The 11,857-nt window shown below is 37.3% G+C and overlaps 1 protein-coding gene and 1 pseudogene across 1 annotated transcript in view; both read left to right on the top strand.

The window, feature by feature from the left end:
• LOC127941611 (probable voltage-dependent N-type calcium channel subunit alpha-1B) overlaps positions 1 to 1,759 on the top strand; it is a 91,000-nt gene extending 89,241 nt beyond the window's left edge. The window contains exons 47-48 of the mRNA XM_052536890.1: positions 1 to 171; positions 259 to 1,759. The exon at positions 1 to 171 is cut by the window's left edge and continues 47 nt beyond it. Of these exons, the coding sequence (XP_052392850.1) occupies positions 1 to 171; positions 259 to 807 (720 nt within the window). The 3' untranslated portion in view covers positions 808 to 1,759. The remainder of the gene's footprint in view (positions 172 to 258) is intronic.
• Positions 1,760 to 6,231: 4,472 nt separating this feature from the next.
• LOC127942277 (collagen alpha-1(I) chain-like) overlaps positions 6,232 to 11,857 on the top strand; it is a 52,748-nt pseudogene continuing 47,122 nt past the window's right edge.

The following is an 11,857-nucleotide window of genomic DNA, read 5'->3' as shown; positions in this document are numbered from 1 at the left end:
CGCGGCCGCTCCCATGAGAGGAAGCACCATTCATCCTCAGCGGTGGAAAGGAAGCAGCGATACTACTCTTGTGATCGCTACGGCAGCCATGAACAAGGCCACAGCGTGTCCGCCGGGCCCAGCAGATCCACATCGCCAGGAGAACCCCGTGACCCAAACAGGCTTAAGCAGGTCATGTGGTTTCCCTCAGTCCCTCTAGCTTCCACACATGATGTGTAGTAGTGACTTACTCTTTCTCTTCTCTCCATTGTGTTTCAGGGAATTAACACAGCTAAAGGAAGTTCATTAGCTCATACCTCAGGCACCAGCACACCCTGCCGCGGGCGTAGACAGCTCCCTCAGACGCCCCTTACGCCTCGGCCTGCTGTTGCCTACAAGACTGCCAACTCCTCTCCGGTCCAGCTCAACACTGCCCAGTCTACAGGGCCCTGCCCCACTCGCCTTAGTCGTGGCCTGTCAGAGCATGATGCCCTAATCAGCGCTAGCAACCACCGCCAATCTCCTGTGCCTGTCACTCGTATCGGCTCTGACCCCAACTTGGGTCCCCTCCAGCAAGACTCAAACTTGTCTGAAGCGGACGACTTCCACGATGCCTTGAGCACGTACGGTACAGGCTGCTCCCCCAGGACTGCAGCCTCCATCGGCCACACATCATCAGGTGCGGCCCCCACATCCACACTGCTCTCACGCAGCCAGAGCGGAGTCCCTAATGGGTATCACTACTCCCTCGGAGTGAACATGGCACCTAGTTCAAGCGGCAGAGCATCTGGAAGCTATCAAAAAACTGAGAGAGATGATTGGTGTTAGCATGATTCGATCTAGCATGAATTTTATCATCTTTGCCCCGGGGGAGGAGGAAGCCGTGTTTTGGAGGAGAGCAAGAGTTATGTCTGCAGTTTACACTATTACAACTGTTTACCATCAGCTTGAGCCAATATGGTTTTATAAAGGTGTTCTTCTCTTGTTTAAAAAGTAGAGACGTCCTTGTCACTGTTACGAAAGTTGCGGCGAGATGAACAGCGCTTGGAGGTCTCGATAGGTTTCAAACTGAATAGTTAAGACTGAAGTGATGCTCCCCACCTCTTTTAATTTCATAAGGACTAATTCCACAAGGGTCACATGCAGGGAGATGATCACATCAGCTGTAAAAAACATTTAGGTGTTGGAATTTGAGAGGTTCTTTAGACTCTTTCCACAGGACACAATGACTGAAAAGTTATTTCTAGGGATTTTGGCAGTGTGTCCACCAACAAGTTTTTTTTTTTCTAAAGCCAGCGTATATTTTTAATCGTTTACAATAGGAGCAGCAAGTACTAGCGTAACGGGGCAACAAGCATCTGTTCTTTGCTAATTTTTTGTCATTGAGAGTTGAACAGTGTTCATCTTTGGATAAAATGTTGCACTTGTCACTGTCAATTTTTATCTAACCATCCATTTGCATTGGAGGATGGGTGGGACAAATACCATACTGATCAACCATCACATTCTACTTGTACAATGATTGAATAATCATCGTCTGACACCTTCAGATGTCAAATTTAATGTAAAAAAAAAAAAAAAAACACTTGAATATTTTGTTCGTAATGTGTCTGCCAGGTAAACAGCTAAACGCTGTGCCTCCAAATCACTCTTAAAGGGTTAGTTCACCCAAAAATCTTTAATATTGTAACAAAATTATGTAATAAACTCACCCTCATGTCGTTCCAAAACCGTGAGAACTCTTTGGAATACAGTTTAAGATATTTTAGATTTAGTCCGAGCTCTCAATCCCTCCATTGAAACTGTATGCACGGTATACTGTCCATGTCCAGAAAGGTAAGAAAAACATAATCAAAGTAGTCCATCTGACATCAGAGGGTCAGTTAGAAAGTTTTGAAGCATCAAAAATACATTTTGGTCCAAAAATAGCAAAAACTATGACTTTATTCAGCCTTGTCTTCTCTTCCTTGTCTGTTGTGAGAGAGTTCAAAACACTGCAGTTTAGTGATATCCGGTTCGCGAACGAAGCACTCGATGTAACCGGATCTTCTTGAACCGGTTCACCAATTCGAAGTGAATCGTTTGAAACGGTTTGCATCTCCAATAAGCATTAATCCACAAATGACTTAAGCTGTTCACTTTTTTTAATGTGGCTGACACTCACTCTGAGTTAAAACAAACCAAAATCCCGGAGTAATTCATTTACTCAAACAGTACACTGACTGAACTGCTGTGAAGAGAGAACTGAAGCCGAGCCGAGCCAGATAATGATTTTGAATGGTTTTCGGATCACTAGTAGTTCTTTCGGACAATTCGATTCAATAAACCAGTTGAAGAAATAGGTTCACTGGTTCTTTGCACTCAACGTAATGACGTCATTTGTGGTGATTTCCCTAGATTCAAGCCTTCGGTTTAACGAGCCGCGTTCATAACATTAGCACAGAATCAGTTCGGAATCAATCATAAAAAGAATCAGTTTGGTTCAGACGCTCTGTGTGTCGGTCTGCTTCACGCTGAATCACACACCACATGCGTAGTATCATCAGCTCCTCGGTTCACGAATCGGACGCATCTGACAGAAACGGTTCTTGACTCGAGAACGAGTCAATCTTTCGTTCATTATCTGGCTCGGCTCAGTGTTCATCTTCAGTTCTCTCTTCACAGCAGTTCAGTCAGTGTACTGTTTGAGTAAATGAATTACTCCGGGATATTGGTTTGTTTTAACTCAGAGGGAGTGTCAGCCACATTAAAAAAGTTAACCACTTAAGTCATTTGTGGATTAATGCTTATTAGAGACGCGAATCATTTTAAGGATTCAGTTCGATTTGGTGAACTGGTTCAAAAAGATCCGGTTACATCGAATGATTCGTTCGTGAACCGGATATCACTAAACTGCAGTGTTTTGAAATCTCACAACAGACCTGGAAGAGAAGACAATGCTGAATAAAGTCATAGTTTTTGCTGTTTTTAAACTTAAAATGTATTTTCGATGCTTCAAAACATTCTAACTGACCCTCTGATGTCACATGGACTACTTTGATGATGTTTTTCTTTCCTTTCTGGACATGGACAGTATACCTTGCACACAGTTTCAATGGAGGGACTGATAGCTCTCGGACTAAATCTAAAACATCTTAAACTGTGTTCCGAAGATGAACGGAGGTCTTACGGGTTTGGAACGACATGAGGGTGAGTTATTAATGACATCATTTTGATTTTTGGGTGAACTAACCCTTTAAGTGCCCACAACTGGCCTTTTTTAGAAGAGCGGCTGGCATTTTTAGTGGCTAAAAACTCTTTGGTGGACACACAACTTAAAGGTTTGCACTGCTGCAATTCTACTTCTTTCTTTAGCATGAGTGGAATAGTTGGTTTGCTCCCACCTACTGAAAAAAGACCAAATTGAACTCACTTTTCTATCAGACTGCGGTAGATTGAATATCTTTTCCCAGTGTTCCATTTTGTACCTTGTAAATGATCCGAGTGTAGCTGGACATTATGAAAGGTCTAATCATTTTCTTACACTCTAGAGGTAAGATACCAAGTGCCTAAACTTTGAGATTTTATTGCCACATTGGTGCGTGATGCATTATGAAGCATTTGGCCTAAGAGAGGTAGTGAACAGATGCTGTACCCTGTAGGTTAAATGTCACTGATTTTTGTTTCTCACATGTACAGTACTTGAGCATGTATTTGAAGAAAGAAATTGCACATAACAAAGACTGTAGCGTTGTAAAGTTCAGGAGGATTGTTGATGATGTTGGTCTATTTAGAGTGTGTTATTGAAATGATTCAGGGAAAAGTAGATGACATATTAAAAATGCTAATGCAGTTGAATTATAAAAGACTGGAAGGTTGTATTTGTTGGTTACTGTTGATGTCAGTGTTGTTTCCAGAGGGCTTATTATGCTTATTTTCATGCCTTTCTCTTTCTGTAACTGATTAAAAGAGGAAGAAGTTGAGACAGATTGAAGCACTTAGTTGACTTTCTCCTGTATCTATTTTTTCACCATACAAAAAGATTCAGAGTGACCTATGTGAAATTAAGAATATGTTGTATTTTCTCAATTAGTGAGATACTGTAATGTTTTGGATGATCGTTAACAAATCAAGGTTAATTTATTCAGAACATGGATTTTTCTCTGATCCTGCCCATGTATTCAGTTTGTCGACTGTGTCTTTTCTGTCTGAAGGGTTTATTACATGGTTGTAATATTATGGGGAGCCTGCAATAGAGCGCAACAGTGGCTGCCTGCTTTTTCAGTGGTCTTGGTTATTGGTCATTATCTTCGTGGGAATTTCATGCAAAAATGTATTAGAAGCAAAACAGTATACTGAAAATTTTGGGAAACTAACTTTCTGATTTACAGTATAAAGCTACTGGGGCAAAATAAATAAATAAATGTGATTTTCATGATTGGCAAATCTCTTTACAGGATTATGATTGGTACAGTAGTTCTTTACAGGAATGTTTGCTTAAGAATCTCAACAATTACGATGCTAATTCAGAAGTTACATTTAATGGAATTTTTACCTGTGGAACCTGACAGTTGTGCTCTGAAATATCTAAGTGCAGGGAAATGTTGATTGTTGAAGTACAGTAGAGCTATGCAACAAAATGACATTTTAGGACTGCTCCCCATCCTGTAGCTTTATCTGAACTCATCACACTCTAGTTTTAGCACCGGTGGGACCAATTCACCACTTCACAGAGATCTTTGTATATACAGGATGTGTAGCTCACCTAAAAATGCCAGATTTTAATGCAGATGCACTGCTGATTGTGCTTGATACTGATGTGCCCTCCGAAAGTATAACAATTAATATAGTAATTGTATTTGTACTGGTTGCAACTTGTCGCTAAAAGGAAGGTTAATGTACAGAAATTTGATTTCTTTATTTTTTTAAAGTATGTGATGTCCTAGTGAACTGCCTTTGGCCACCATTTCCATTTTGGGATGGAGATGATTGTTGTGAAGACAATAAATCTTTGAGTTCCCTTTACTTAGATATTACCTTTCCTCTTTAAAGATAAGGAAAAACAGAAGAAGAATGTGTGTATGTGTATGTATACAATATATATATATATATATATATATATATATATATATATATATATATATATATATATATATATATATATACTGTATATGAGCCAGGTGCCAAATTCTTTACAGCACTAGTCTGTCTCTGAGTGCTGTATACTTTGCCCAACTGACCTGTCTCAATCTCTTTGGATGATGTCATGTTTGCATGTTATGATGACATACTGACATACTGTATGTGCATGTAGGAAATTGTACACCTTCATCCATGTTTTTCTATAAGGAGTTAATTGGCTGGTGATTTTCTTTATTTTTATTAGAAATAAAGATCTTTGATACACTTAACCCTGGATTTCTGGGAGAAAACTAGAAGACACTTCACTTCTCAGTTTGTTGGAAAATAAGTTGTTGAAAATAATAGAGTGATGCACAGAGATGACTGCTTCACTCCTGTGATCTGATGATGGCTCTGTAATGCCATATATTTCAGCTCATTGACTCTTGTCAGTCTTATCATTTCTATCATTTACATGTTGTATGAAAAAGCATCACTGAACTGAGAGATATGAAAATAAAGCTTGGAAAAAATGCCTTAATTTAATATTTTCTATACAATTTCTATACAGTTTTAATTTGGTAATGAAATTTTTGTGTCATGGACAAAGCTGAACCTTTGTATTTTTATGATTTTTTTAAAATGATATTTTCTCCAACAGAAAAACTAACTTTTTTAAATAAAAAAAATTGTAATTTTTTTTTAAATAATACTTTTTAATTACTATTATTTAAAAAACTATTATTAAATATTAATGTTAATATATTAACGGAATTTTTTTCAGTTTTACATCATTTAGCAGACACGTTTATCTAAAAGTCACAATAATTTAATAATTCATAAAACACACTAGTACACAAGCTATAGCGCAAGTGCAGTGCAGAAAATGTTTGCTCTAAAACACACACATACACACTTTAAATGTATGATATTGTTATGTAATATATATTACAATATGTTAATTATATACTGATAATGACTTTAATTTATTTCAAAATTAGTACTTCGATCCAGCAAAGCCATTGTCATGCACTGATATGTTAATGAGCCTTGATATGCTGCCTCTCATTGGCCTGTGGCGATGGTGTGGGCGGGGCCTCTCGAGCAAACACTGTACAGATGAAGGTGTCTTGCGGCAAGTGGCGGTGTTCACAAGGTAAGCACTAGCTGAGTACGCCATCAAAGGTAGACACGCGCCACACTATTGTTATTGTCCTCAGACCATTCTCATTAACACCTAAGCTATTAAAATGTGATGAACCATCACAGTGCTTGTCTTGCAGCATTATAAGTGAGGCAAACATGATGCTTTCGCCAGTACTGTGGACAGCAGTTTTATTTACTTTCGTATCTGGAACACCAGATATGGAGAGCGGTTCGGGGATGCTACTGACAGGTAAGACGTCAAAATGTAATTAATAAGTGTATTTAATTCGTACCTAACATAGTAATGTTCATTTGTTTACATTTCTTGAGAAAAGCGCATTACAAGGTGCCTGACAGGCTATTACTGTTGCAAATTTGCGTATTTAAAAAAGTTGATCATTTTTGTATTTAATTTTTAATCTAAGATGTGAGCTAATAAGTGAAGGAAATATACACTTTCTCTCATACATAGGAAATGTTAACCTGTCTTTATGTTGGAAGTTAATTTATGTAAATGTTTGATGTTCAGTGTTTCCCTCGGGGAGCCGCTATTGTTTCAAGTTTTACTTTATAGACGGTTTCATCGGGCGCACGCGCCTGGACCTAAGTTAACTTCCGGTCTGTGTTGTGTATATCGGTCTGGCTGCGGTGCCATCTACAAACGCAGTTAAAGCCAAGGTGATGAGGAGACTGAAGTTGGGCTCAGGTGGTTGTGCTGCTGGATGTGTTTCCCATACATTTGTTTATTTTTGGAGACTCGCCACAATTTTCACATCACAATTTTCTGATTGATTTTCAAAAAGGCTTCGTTAAATAAACATGAGTAACGTTACGTAACGTACTGCACGTTTAATAATAATAATTCCTTACATTTATGTTTAAATATCAAAACGAGGCACGGGTGTTTTTATATCGCTGTATTTCTGAAAGAAGACTTGCATGTTATATGCCTGAAAAAGCAGCGTGTGAGCGTACCAGCTCTGCTTCGTTTACAGCTGTTACTGGGGAAACCTCTATTTCTCGCGCTTTATGTCTATGCTTTAAAACATCTCCTGCTGGCAAATAATGAATTAGCATTTTCATTAAGTCCGCCTGATCCACACAGAAAACACATTTTGTTTGTTATCAAAAAATATCTACTAGAGGGACTTGGCTGTTGTTATTGATTCTATTTGGAGTCTACCGGAAGTTAAGTTAGGTCCACAAAAGCGCTCACGCGCATTAACGTTTGTTTATGTTGATGCCGTTGAAACCGTCTATAAAGAAGCATGTAAAGGTACTTAAGCAATGAAATATTTTGACGCCCTGCCTAACATAATCACACTACTGCTGTTTTTCTAAACACGAAAGTTGAACAAGTGTGAACCCACACACACGTTAAACAATATGATTGCTGCATGAAGCTTGTCAGCCGTTCTTGCAGTTTTGTACAAACACGTTTAACGGATTTGTGGCAGATGTGAGTGTGATTAGTTCCAACAATCTTGGGAGAATGTAGAGGATGCCATCATCTCCACAAATAAATGTATACTGGCCTGTATTCACTTTTCTAAATTATGTAAAATTGCCAAAAGGGTCATTTACTTGCATAATACACAAACAGATGGATTTGACGAATAATACTAATGTTTTATATAATGTTCTTTGACTTCTGCAATGAAATTGTGTTTATGCTTGATTTGTACAATGGGAGCATGTTTAATTAAAACTTGCAATGAGCCCCATGGCTTTGTCAGCAAACAAAAGCTTTTTTTTTTCTTCTTTTTTTATATATGCCCAGATTTTTATAGTATTGCCATTTAACGATGAAGGATATATTGATATCAATTCAATTTCAATTTGATGTTGAATATTTATAAAACAGTGCTGCATTCAGATGTATTCATGTTCATTGCCCTTCATTCCCTTTTACTTGTAGCATTTAAAACGATTGACTTCAATTTAATTGATCAGTGTGTGACCAGAAAATTAATTTGTGACCATCTTGATTATAAAACAGCTATGCATAGATACTGTAAATGTTATTTTGAAAATAATATATGCTGCAAAACAACTCTGTATAAACATAATTACATAAATACGTACTGTATTATTAAGAAAAAAATTATATTTATATATATATATATATATATATATATATATATATATATATATATATATATATATATATATATATATATGTATGTATTTATTGTTAGAAGTATGATCATTCAGCTTTTAGTGTGTCAGATCTGAAAAAAAAAAATTATAAAGTGTTCATTGTATTGGTGTTTGCTGTATTAAAAAAAACTGTATCCATAGCGGTCATTACCAAGCAATTTCAGGTCGATCTCTACTGTATATCATGAAAATTACCCAAGTTACTTTGTTTCTTTAAAAGTGTATAGAGCTTGTAAGAGATACATGTGGGAATTTCAGTTGTATATGGCTCTAAACAATTTTACCATACCACAAGGACCATGTTAGGTACCAAACAACTGTTTTCTAATGTTTCATCCATCTTGTAAATCCAAGAACCAAGACGCACAGTCCTTGAGCTCATTAAGAGACTTCATTGGTTTTATCTCATTCTTCTCAGCTGTTTTAATCAACCTTCTGATCTCAACAATCCAATAGAAAGGTGGGCTTGGGTTTATGGGCTCAGATTTTACGGTCAGACTGACAGATGAAGGGTACATTAAATCCAGACCGTAGCTGAAAAGTGATGTAATTGCTGAGAGTCAGTGTGCTACAGCGTGCCATGAAAAGCCCATTTAAACGCAACAGGTTCCATTGTATTTATTATTAAATGCCTTTGAATTCAGGATTGTTGTGACTGAGGATAAAGGAAAATAGGACCATATGTTTCTATATGAATAACATAAGTCTTGGAGTCTTGGATGAAGTTGTGTTTCAGTAACCAGAATTTAATAGTTTTTTCAAGCCTCAGATTAACAGACTTTTTTATTTGGTGTAATGCAATGTGTTTATGCGGTTTAAGGTTGAAAACACATTATTTTCCACATAATGTACATTTAGTGTTGCTCCTATATGCCCTGCCTTTCTGACACATGTCGACTTTTAGAAAGCTCATTGTTCTGAAAAGCTGTGGAACGCTCCAGTGTTGCCAAATCCGCGGCTTTCCTGCTGAATTGGGCTATTTTAACACTGTTGCTGCGGGTTGCTTTTTATGTCCGTGGGTTGAAGCGACCCCAATAATGTGAAATTAACCCTTGGAATGCAAATTTTACTGGAGGAGCCCAGCAAAAGAAATTATTTTACCCCCTAGAATGTGATTTGTTTTTACCAGGGAACCCCCCTCGAAACACTAGTTTTGGGCTAGTTTTGAGAAGACCGAAAACCTGGCAACCCTGGTGATCTCCCGACATGAACAGACAAAACCAATACAACCCATTACAAAAGAGGCATTTGTTGCATCCATTGGGGACATAATTACTGAACATAATGACGTTGCGTATCGCGCCGCGTAAACATAAAACTATGTCTGGTTTGGTTTGATTTGATTGTTTAACATGAACCTTCCAGGTTTTGTCATGTCATCTTCATGGGGTTTGAATGGAGGTTGGCACTGTTTACTTCTGGGGCCCCGTTATGCCTCCAGCCCAGTGAGATTTGTGATTTATTACCACTTACGTTATACTCAATCACTGTTGTAATGTAATCTTCCATGTCAGTGTCAGGCAGACAGACAGCTGGGGGGTAAAACTATAAATCAAGAAATAGCCTAATCATCAAATCAAGTTCTTTGGTGTTTCTTTATCTCCAGATAGCTTTGCAGTAGTTGTGAGATTCAGATGGGATGTCTAGATATAAACATGCCACAAAAATGAAAAATTTTTTTTTTTTAAATTAATGGGTTTGACTCTCCTGTTGAGGCCTACTGAGATTGTAAACATACCCAGCTGTCACTACTACTTGCTCTCCATTGTTGTCTCTCGTTTTCTCTACGAAAGTAACATTCTCCTTTGTTAACCGCATCTGAAAGCTTTAATGGCTTACCGCATCAAGGCTTAAAAAAAACATTTCAGGCATCCGAGGAAAACACCCGGCATGAGTTAGGAGTAGTGCCTGTCTGCTGGCTGGCTGACAAGAGCAGGCCTGTTGTAGATTTGGACATAATGGGGCTCTTGGCACTGTTTTGCCTTGAGGGAAACCTTAAAACTATCATGATATTTTAATTTATCTTAGAATAGCAGCCCCAACATCGCTGCTTGTATTCCGCACTGAAACATATGCCAGATGATGTCATGCTTGTTCATGGGTACTTAAACACACTCATGTATTGGACTATTGAGCCGACAGTGCAACCTGTTTCGTCTGGCAAACACTGGGAACCATTGACCTGTGGGCACTATGAATGACATCACCACTAGCCAATTAAAAAATAAATATCCCATTGGAACATATGGGCCAAATATGGCACACAAATTACTGTTTAAAGAACCTCTATTATACTACCTGTGAAGAACCAGTGGTGGATTTAATTAGCGTGAGTTATAGGTGAAGCTGTTAACAGATTGTTTCAATTTGGGATGCTGACACAATGCAGCCTCTCATACTTTATTGCTAAGTATAATGTTTGTAATTGACTCCGATTATGTCCAGAGATTTAGCATCTTTTTGAGATTGAGATTGAATTTATAACAAATGATTAAATAGTGTTAGAGGTCTTTACATACATGCAATTGCATAATAAATTAAAAGAATATAGAATACAAAAAGATTAGAAAGGTATTTAGATTAAATTATTTGACTGAGAGATTGTCTTTCTTTCTTTTCTGCTCACAAATCTTGCCTTAATGTGACCCTGCCTGTGAAAACCCAGCATACGTAATTTTTCTTTTGTGATTTACTGTTTTTTTTTTTTTTTTTGCTTTTTCAGAATATCCTTCATAAAGATGTAAAGAATATTCTGTGAAATAACCTTATATCTTTAATATTGACTAAGGCCATGTCAAAGTTTGAAATCATAGTGAAATTAATTGTTGAAATCAAACTTTGATGCTTGTCAACTCATACTTGATTTAGACTTGTTTTAGTTCTCAAGTTCAACTCACTGACTCAATCCAGATGGGTTAACTATTCACTTGGTGTTTTGTATGATAAATAATAGCTGTGTAAGTCACAGCTAGATGCCCTTATTAAGCTAGATAAACTTGTTTTATTATATGCCTTTCAACTTTATAATAATTTGATCACTAAATTATATGTGGTTCTGTTGACACACACTCATAAAATAATATAATGCCTTCCTAACACACTTTAAAGACGTTAAAGCATGTATTACATACAAAACTAAAAGACAACAAATGCCCCACTATACAGAAACACATTCAGCCTTTTCAGTTCTCTGAAATAGTCTCATCCCAAACCAGATAAGCAAGGTGTGATTATTTATTTGCAAGGCATTGTCTGAATTTTCATGCAACAAGCTGTTTGTTGTGCCGACCAGCAGGATCTCAACTCTTTATCCTTTAGACTTTAGTCGACACCATATTTAATTTGATACAAATTAAGAAAATGTTTAGTTTTTTCTTGGTAAAACAAGATTTATGTGTTTTAAAGAGTGTAAATGACACCTCTTTTATTAAAGAAGACTGTCAATGTCAATGATTAGTCTAGGCTATTTGTG

Source organism: Carassius gibelio, chromosome A21, assembly GCF_023724105.1.
Source record: "Carassius gibelio isolate Cgi1373 ecotype wild population from Czech Republic chromosome A21, carGib1.2-hapl.c, whole genome shotgun sequence".
NCBI classification, from domain to species: domain Eukaryota; kingdom Metazoa; phylum Chordata; class Actinopteri; order Cypriniformes; family Cyprinidae; genus Carassius; species Carassius gibelio.
This window is presented reverse-complemented; position numbering and strand designations above follow the sequence as displayed.